Genomic DNA, 9,370 nt, shown 5'->3' with positions numbered 1-9,370 from the left:
CTTATGTGGTGCTGAGGAATCGAACCCAGGGCGTCAGGCATGCAAGGCAAGCGCTCTACCACTGAGCCACCTTCCCAGCCCCAGCCCTGCTATTTGTGAAGCAGAGAAGAACCATATGCAAAGTGCAGAAAGATGATTTAAAAGGTTCAAGAGGTATGTTTGTGTGTGTGGTGGAGCTACATACACCTTTTTGTTTTTTTGCCAGTCCTGGGGCATGAGCTCTGGGCCTGGGCACTGTCCCTGAGCTTCTACCACTTGAGCCACAGCACCACTTCTGGCTTTTTCTGTTTATATGGAACCTAGGGCTTCATGCATGGTAGGCAAGCACTCTACCACTAAGCCACATTCCCAGTCCTTTCATAAACACTCTGAGAGGAGGTACTGCTTTGTGGCTCAGGGTGGCCTCAAACTTCAGATACTCCTGCCTTAGCCTCCCTCCCCAATGCTGACAGCCACCACATAAGGCAGGTGGCTGATGGAGGCTGGGAAAATCATCCAAGCCCATAAGTAATCGTGACTGTAGATAGCCTGCCGTGTCCTTACAGAGGGGAAAAAAGAGCAGGTGCAATGTGGAAACACCGACACAAAATAGAGACCAAATTGCAGGCCACCAGTGATGGATGTCCAGAATCCACGCCGTAGAGAGTGTTCCGATCAGTCAAACCACACCGAAGAGACATTCCGACCTATCAGAGCCCACGCCTTAGAGCCAGCGCTCTGACCTGTCAATCAAACCACGCAGTAGAAAGAGCGTTCCGAACTGTCAAGCAGAATTCCCGCAGTCCAGACAGCTCTGACCTGTCAATCAAGAGGTCCTGCTTGGCTGGAAAGCGCCCTTGACAATTAGGCTCACTCTAACTCGGGCGCCCCAGAGCCCAGGTCCCCGGGCGCCGCCCTTTCCGAAGGTGTCCTCCAAGACACGGGAGAGTAGGAATAAAGCCAGGACACGGAGTTCCACGCTGGGACACTTGGACACTTTCCAAGGCCAAGAAGGTCCAAGTCGCCGCCACCTCTGGTGTGGATGGGGCGGAACCGAGAGGTGCCACTCATGGGCCCCAAGAATTCTAAATGGCTACTTGCCGGCGAGTGATGTTTCGCGCAGCCAATCGAAAGACAAGAGTTTCAATCACGCACGAGGTATCCGGATTCTGATTGGGGTACTAGCCCAGAAAAGGTGGGGCTTCGGTTGCAGTAAGCCAATGAGAAACCTCACCTCTGAATTTCTCTTTAGAACCGCTGGGGGTGGGGCTGGGCAAAGTCCGGGGCGTTAAATCCAAACCTGGCCTGCAGTAGTGCGCGCTGATTGGGTGGCGCGGAGCTGGGAGGAGCCAATCAGAAGTCGCCGCTGGCGGGGCTGGGCGCGGCCCCTCCTACTCTACCTGAGTGCGCGGCGGCGGGTGGATCGCTGCGCGGCGCCCCGCGGGTTCGGACTCGGACGTCGGATCGTGGCGGGTGAGCCGGGCACAGCACGGGGAGGCAGAGGCGACCTCCGGGTCCCGCGGGGTGGGGGACGTCCCCGAGAGCCGGGAGGCTTGCAGAGAGTCTCGGGCGGGCACTCGGGTGCCTCGGGTCTCCTCCAGCACCCCGCTGCACCCCACAATCGCGGAGGACCTGGCGGCCCCGTCCCCCTCGCTGCAATCAGTGGCGGGGCTGGGACCCCAGAAGGAAAGCCTGGGACTGGAGAGGCGGGCGGGCCCAGCCCCCCGGAGCGGTTAGAGTCCCTGCAGATCCGCCCCTGAGCCCCACCTGGAGGAGTCGGATGGCCCTGGAGTGGTGGGGTGCGGACAACCTTGGGGTCCTCAGGGGCCAGGCGTGGAGCGTTCGATTCGCGTTCCCCAGCCTTGAATGCACAGAGCAGAAGATTGCAGAAGAAAGGTAGATTGAGAGGTGCCGAGCTGCAGTTCGTTCACTGGCCCCGGGGAGAGAGGGAAGAATGTTGAGGGGTCTGGTTCCATCTGTGGCACCAAGTGCAGAGGTGAAGGCCCGACACCCCCCCCTCCCCCCGCGCCCCGGCTCTGAGAGCAGGACAAAGATCAAAGATCGTGAGCGCTGACACCAACCTTGAAGTTGGAAATTCTTGGTTCCTGAGGGTTTTTCGAGAGCAAGAAATAAAAACCAGCAAACCTGTAGGATCTGGATCCTTCCTCCTCTTGCCATATTGTGTATGTGGGTGCGCGCGTGCACGTGTGCCAGTATTAGGACTTGAACTCAGGGCCTCATGCTCTTGACTTGCTTTTTTTTTTGGAGGGGGGGGTCTGGTTGTGGGGCCTGGGCGCTGTCCCTCAGCTCTTCAGCTCAAGGCTAGTGCTCTACCACTTGAGCCACAGCGCCACTTCTGGCATTTTTCCTTTTTTCTCTTATGTGGTGCTGGGGAATTGAACTCAGGGCCTCAGGCATGCAAGGCAAGCGCTCTACCACTGAGCCACCTTCCCAGCCCTTGATTTGCTTTTTTGCTACTACTTGAGCCACAGCTCCAGGCTTTTTGCTGGTTGCCTGGAGATAATAGTCTCACAGATTTGTTCCCCCCAGGCTGGCTTTGAACCTTGATCTCAGCCTTCTGACTAGCTAGGATTCCAAGCTTTGCCCAGAGATTGTGGTTCCTGTTTCTTCCTGTGTATTTGTTTACTTTCAAGAGCAGATCTATTCTGTGTCTCGGCTTAGAGTCCTTTAGGTACAAGGTGTGGAGGGGAAGGCCTGTTAGAGCCCCCAAAGAGAATCTGAGCAGTTTGTTATCAGAGCTTGAAAAGACATTTAGGGGATAATCTATTATAGAGTGGTTAATCAAAGTTTCAGTGGTCTGGGAACCGCAGTGAAACTTAAGTATAACATACTTCTCCCCTTGGCAACTTTTTGGTATGACATATTGTCTTTGCTAACAATGCAGGCCTGGGGCTTGAACTCAGGCACTGTCCCTGAGCTATTTTGCTCAAGGCTAAGCCACAGCTCCACTTCTGGTTATTTGCTGTCTTATTGGAGATAAGAGTCTTAGCAGTTTGCTGATAAATTGGAGATGGAATCTCAAGGATTTTCCTGTCTGAGCTAGCTTCAAACTAGGATCTTCAGATCTCCTGAGTTGCTGGGATTACAGGTGTTAGCCACAAGTACGTGGCAAAAACAGGGCTTTTCTAGAGCTCCACATAAGGAAAATGTTCTGAATCAGAGAGAGATTAACCTCTGTTCCTTTCAACTTTACCAGCTAATCATTCAATGAGGCTTTGATGGCTTATACCTGTAGCCCTAGCTACTGAAAAGGCTAAGACCTAGGAAAGAGATTTGAAGCCAGCTAGGAGCAGAAAAGTCCTTGAGAATCCATCCTAATTAACCAGCAAAATGCCAGACTGGAGGCATGGCTCAGGTGGTAGAACACTATCCATGAACAAGAAAGCTAAATGAGAGTCCCAAGGCCCCTAAGTTAAAGCTTCAGTATTAGTGCATGCACGCGCGTGCGCACACGTGCACACACACACACACACACACACACACACAACACACACACACCAATAATTTGTATCAAATTCAGAATTGTTCTCATATCCTTAGCACTTTGGGAAGTGAAATTTAATTTCAGGCTTTCCTCTATGAGTTAATACTTCAGTTCATCTTACAAATGAATCCAGGCCTTAAACCAGTTTATATTTATTTATTTTTGTTGGTCATGGGGCATGAACTTAGGGCCTATGTGCTATCCCTGAGCTTTTTTGCTCAGGGCTAGCACTCTACCATTTTTTTTTTTTTTGGGTCCAGTCGTGGGCCTGAACTCTGGGCCTGGGCGCTGTTCCTCAGCTCTTCAGCTCAAGGCTAGCGCTCTACCACTTGAGCCACAGTGCCACTTCTGGCTTTTTTTTTTCTTTTTATGTGGTGCTGAGGAATCGAACCCAGGGCCTCAGGCATGCAAGGCAAGCGCTCTACCTCTGAGCCAACTTCCCAGCCCCCTTTTTTTTTTTTTTGGTCTGTTGTGGGGCTTAAACTCAGCCTGGGCATTGTCCCTCAGCTCTTCAGCTCAAGCCAAGTGCTCTACCACTTGAGCCACAGCACCACTTCCTGTTTTCTGAGTGGCTTATTAGAGATAGCAACTTCATGGACTTACTTGCCTGGGCTGGCTTTGAACTGTAGTCCTCAGATCTCCTCCTCCTGAGTAGCTAGGATTACAGGCGTGAGCTACTGACACCTGGCTTTTTAAAATTTCTTTAGATAAATTAAAAGGAAGGAAAAATGGAAATGGAACATAAAGGTTTTATAAGAGGCTTCAAATAACTGAATGCATGTGAATTGTACTTAGATAATAATTTGAGCACCTAATACTTCCCAAGGAGTTAACTGAGGGTGTGACTTTGTGATAGAGCTTTCAGGTAAAAGGTAAAAGCCTACAAGCTGGCTCTGTGAATAAGTGAGCAGGGCATGTCTAAGAGGCCCCAGTGGTCCTGGGCTGGAGACCTGGGGCAAGTTTCCATAGCAATAAAGTGTTCAGATAGGTTTTACAATTCAGTAATGTGTGGTTACTTCCCACCTACAACGAACACTTCCCTGCCTTTCTTGTAGCCTTACCCCTCGTGAATTCAACTCTTACGGAGCCCGGAGAGGCAATGATGCCGTGATGACAAGAGGCACTTTTGCAAACATCAAGCTTTTTAATAAATTTATTGGAAAGCCAGCTCCCAAAACAATCCATTTTCCGTCAGGACACACGGTAAGGCAGGCGCTTGGTGATTGGGGCATGCCTGCTTCTGGCGATCTGCATTTGTGCTAAGGATTTGTGTGTCTGATTACCTCCATAGATGGATGTATTTGAAGCTGCGGAACTGTACCAAAAAGAAGGTATCCCACTGATTATTTTAGCAGGAAAGAAGTATGGTTCGGGGAATTCAAGAGATTGGGCCGCCAAAGGGCCGTATTTACTGGTATGTCTTCACATTCATTTTCTTACAATGAGGAGTGGGGAGAGGGACAATAACAGGAGTGGGTCTGAGCAAGGTTCACATGTGACATGTCGCAGTGAACCCTCCCTGCACAACTACTTGGTGCTATCAAAAAGGGCCGGGGGTAGGGGAGGTTGATTATCTTGACAACTTCAAAGAAATTGCCTTCTTCCTCTGTCAGGAACATCCTGTCAGAGTTTATTTTGCTTATTTGAACTTTTTTGCAATTATTTGGACCTCATAATTGAGAGTTTCAGTTCAGTAAGGTTAAATAATCTTTGTACTCACATAGTTACATCTGTAAGTCTTAGGTGAGGATTCATTTCATTACCAGTAGTAGCTGTGCAGGCAGATATTCTAATTCTAGGTTCTTGGACACACACAGAAGTAAAGTAACAAGGAGTTTAATAGAAAGCCCATCGTTATGAAAACAGCGGCCGAGCTGAGGGGCTCGTGGTTGAAGAAATTCTGGCTCTGCAGGGCTCAGAGAGTTGGGAGTTCAGAGCAGCAGTGGCAGGCTGGCACACACAAGGCTGCCGGCCCACAGTTTTAAGTTTATGTATGAGATGCATTCATGCAACTGTATGCATGGCACCTTTAGGAGTTGGTTGCACAAGTCAAGCCAAGGACTTTCCCTGGGGCATGTGCTTCAGTTTACTAGTTTCTCTGCCACTGGAAGGACAGGTCCTGCAAAGCAAACTGACCACTGATGACCCAAGGAAATAGTAGGAAACAGGATCAGGGCCAGGCAGGGCGGGGCATGGGGCTGGTTTCAGCATTTCTCTGCCATAGCCTAGTCATCCTCAGTATGTGAGAGACAGAGAGGAATTCTTAAGCTGTTGCATTATAGTCATTATTTGTGCCCATTCATAGTTTGGCTTGCCTGGTTTTTGTTGTGTTTTCTCTGATTTGTTCCATTAGCACCTAGGAGACTTAGGTGATGGGCTGAGTCTTACCTTGCTCACCTCCAATAGATTCTGCTGCCAGTTCTCTAGCAGAAGATGCTTCTCTTCAGACTGCTTGTTTGTTGTTGTTGTTGTTTATTTCCTTTTTGTGGTAGGGGTGGTGGGCACCTGCACTTGCTGACATTCCACATGAACAAGAAGCAGAGTGCAGGCCTCTGCCACCTTCTTTTAGGAGGCGTTGTCTCTTCCCTAAAATGTCAGTTCTCAGGAATTGTAAGCCAGGTATTATCTTTCTGAGATCGTAATTCTAAGTATTTCATTAATTATTGGACTAGGCTCCTTTAATTTTAAAACCTTCTGTTTATTTACAGTGCAGTTTTGCTCTTGACAGCCTATTCATTTAGACTTTTTTTTTCTTTTTTGATTTTTGGTGGGTCATGGGACTTGAGCTCTGGGCCTGGGCATTGTCCCTGAGCTCTTCAGCTCACGGCAAGTGCTCTACCACTTAAGGCACAGTGCCGCTTCCAGTTTTCTGGTAGTTAATTGGAGATGAGAGTCTGAACAGACTTTTCATGCCTGCTGGCTTTAAACCCTGATCCTCAGATCTCCCCGTCCTGAGTAGTTAGGATGACAGGCGTAAGTCACTGGCACCTGACTCATTTAGACTTTTCTCAAAAACTGATTTATGTTCCAAGTGGCACATACCTGTCATTCTATCTACTCAGGAGGCTGAGATAAGTCTTTGGATTGCAATTTGAAGCCAGAAGTGGGGCTGTGGCTCAGCTGAGAGAGTGCTAGCCTTGAGCAAAAGAAGATCAAGAACACTGCCCAGTTAAAGCTGCAGATAGCTTCCACCATACTGAGGCTTCACCTCCTATTTTCTGCATTGAGAACAGGGGACAATCTCTCCCTTCTTTGACCCTGTTAATACCACAAGAAATCCTTGCCAGACCTCCTCTGTGGATGTGTCTCATGGATGGACCTCAGGGAGCTGTGATTTAGTGTGGAAACTGGGAAACAAGGGAGGGAACCACCGTCCAGTGACAGAACTTGAGCGAACCCTTCTACATGCTCAACATTCCTGTGAAGTCTAGCACCTGCTGCTTCTTCTAAGTATTTAGAGAATTTTCTCATCTGATCCCCTCTAGTGTTCTTGAAGTGGCATTCAAGAGAGGGTTCCAGTGGCCATGTATATCACACCCACCAGGGCTCAAAGGCAGTCCCCAGGGCCCTGACAGCCAAAGGAAGGGCCTCCTAGGGAGCTCTGTGTGGTGGGCCCGGCCTCTGTAAGTACCTGCCATACTGCCAGCGTACAGAGTGGTACAGTGTGTCAGAAGGGTTTGGAAAAAGTAAAATGCTTAAATCAACTTTCAGAAGTGGAAGAAGTAAAATGCACATTGGTTACAGGGCGTGAAAGCTGTTTTGGCTGAAAGTTATGAAAAAATCCACAAAGACCATCTGGTTGGGATGGGCATAGCCCCACTGGAGTTCCTTCCAGGAGAGAATGCAGACTCCCTGGGGCTGTCTGGCAGGGAGACCTTCTCCTTGACGTTTCCTGAAGAGCTATCTCCTGGAATGGCATTGAACATGAAGGTACCTCGGGAATTCTCGCATGCACAGTCATGCTTTGGTCCTCTGAGGGCGGGCTGGGTGAGACTGAGGAAGAGGCAGTTGTAACTGCGTAGCAATGCCAGTCATGTGCACCATTGGTAGTGGACGTTGCTTTGCTTCCTCCGGCCTTCAGCATTCTCTGTGTGCTCAGGCCATGAGGAGGGTGCATGGGGACTCTTGGCTTCCCTTTCCACCGGCCAGCATCAGGGAAAAGGAGGAGATGGATGGATGGTGGCATTGATGTAATGAGTGCTTATCATTGAGTGGTCCAAAGCTAACCCTTTGGTAGTGTTTTCTAGGACACATGATACTTGCTCTCTAGGATCAGGGATGAAACACCTGTCTTTCTACTTAGCTGAGGAGCCATTGTGAGACACCTTGGTGGTTTCAAACCACAGAAAGGTTATAGGCAATCAAAGTTGAAATTACACTCAGGAAAGTCGGGCAAAATAGGGCCAGATCATGATCATGTTTATGAAGACAAATGATTACTGTACCTTGGAAATCTTGACACTCATATATATGTTCTTTGTTTCAAGACAAGCACTGGAAAGGTATTCAGCGTGATTGCTTCATTTGAAAACGATGTGGAAATAACCTTGTTCAAACATGGAGGATTATTAAACTTTGTGGCACGGAGATTCTCCTAGTATCTTCTCCCCGCCATGCCAGGCGCGGGTGATGGTAACTGCAGACAGTCTTTCATGCCGGCCCCAGGGGTCCTTGCTACGGCGCCACAGCAGGTCCAGTGTCCTGGACGTAAGTGATTGTGATCAATATAGTGACTGAAAAGCGATCTTTTTAAATACTATACGAATGGTGCTATTAACACTGCTGAAATCAACGTGTGGTGTGTGTTGTGGAAGAGCCTGTAAGTATGGGTGGGGGTATTTTATCAGACCATTTTGTAAATAAAAGGCAGAATTGGACCTTGTGTTGGAAATTCTTATATGAGTAACCTTCCTGAAGTTGTCTGTTTTGCACCTGTAAAGCTGTACTGCTGTCCCGTTGCTTACAGAATGAAATAGAAGCCTGATTAGACTGGGAAGTTCTGGAAGTTGGAATGTGATTTACATAGGTGGACTTGAGTGTATGAATTCTTTGGCAGAATGGAGCTGAGCACAGTGGGCATTCCTAACTTGTCCAAAGCCAGGTTTACCCGGGCCTAACTCCACCGGTTTGAGTCTGTTCCAGGGCGCCATCTTCTGTGCTGTGCAGCCAGTCCCTCCACATCTGAAGATGGACCATGGTCCTCTGTGTGTGGGTGTGTGTATGTGGGTGGGTGTGTGGGTGGGTGTGTGTGTGTCACATGTGCTAAAGTATGAGCAGGATGCAGCCCTGAGTGCTCGCTGATGGCATGGTGGCCCCCCAAGGGGCACAGGCCACATCCTGTTCATTGCTTTAGCTTATTTTGCTCATTTCTTGTGATGCTGTAACTTCTGTAACCTGATTTAATTATCACTGAGTTCTCCCCCACCCCCCTTTGGTGGATGCTGGAGGAGAACCCTGAGTCTTTCAACGCTTACCTGATTCCTCTGAGATTTCTCAGTCCACACCTCATGATATGGGTGCTTGCCCCTACGCATTTAAAAACATGTAATCTCTCAGTGACGTGAGCTGATTTCCTGTCCGGGGTTCATGGCTGTTGCAGTTTGCTTAGGGCTGGCCACAGCTGGCCGGAGCAGTGAAGTTTCTTCTGTTCAGGGCCGAGCCCTGCGCGAGTCTGATCCCACGCCACAGCAGCATCCTGACAGCGTGGGCATCCTTTCCTAAAACAAGATTTGACCATCTCAGAAGGTCCTATACTTTTCTAAGAAGTTAGCTTATTAGTAGCAAAAGGCCATTTAGAATGATCTTTACCATGTGGAGCTTTCATAGCTGCTGCAATTCAGAGGTCGCTTTCAATGCACAGAATAAGAAATTACTTACCGGAAGTGG

The 9,370-nt window shown here is 49.0% G+C and overlaps 2 protein-coding genes across 3 annotated transcripts in view; both read left to right on the top strand.

The window, feature by feature from the left end:
* Ireb2 (iron-responsive element binding protein 2) overlaps nucleotides 1-8,366 on the top strand; it is an 81,389-nt gene extending 73,023 nt beyond the window's left edge. Inside the window, exons 16-20 of the mRNA XM_013011948.1 lie at nucleotides 873-1,015; nucleotides 4,540-4,687; nucleotides 4,776-4,898; nucleotides 7,229-7,414; nucleotides 7,972-8,366. Of these exons, the coding sequence (XP_012867402.1) occupies nucleotides 873-1,015; nucleotides 4,540-4,687; nucleotides 4,776-4,898; nucleotides 7,229-7,414; nucleotides 7,972-8,082 (711 nt within the window). The 3' untranslated portion in view covers nucleotides 8,083-8,366. The remainder of the gene's footprint in view (nucleotides 1-872; nucleotides 1,016-4,539; nucleotides 4,688-4,775; nucleotides 4,899-7,228; nucleotides 7,415-7,971) is intronic.
* Nucleotides 351-9,370, top strand: part of Hykk (hydroxylysine kinase) — a 25,930-nt gene continuing 16,910 nt past the window's right edge. Inside the window, exon 1 of one of the 2 annotated variants that reach the window (XM_013012136.1) lies at nucleotides 351-1,452. The gene's annotated coding sequence lies outside the window, so the exon portion shown is untranslated. Of the gene's footprint in view, nucleotides 1,453-1,729; nucleotides 1,876-9,370 lie in introns of those variants that run through there. The other variant, XM_013012137.1, reaches the window with a different exon arrangement.

Source organism: Dipodomys ordii, unplaced genomic scaffold, assembly GCF_000151885.1.
Source record: "Dipodomys ordii isolate 6190 unplaced genomic scaffold, Dord_2.0 Scaffold15, whole genome shotgun sequence".
NCBI lineage: Eukaryota > Metazoa > Chordata > Mammalia > Rodentia > Heteromyidae > Dipodomys > Dipodomys ordii.
The sequence above is the reverse complement of the archived record's forward strand: the minus strand, read 5'-3'. Positions and strand labels throughout refer to the sequence as shown.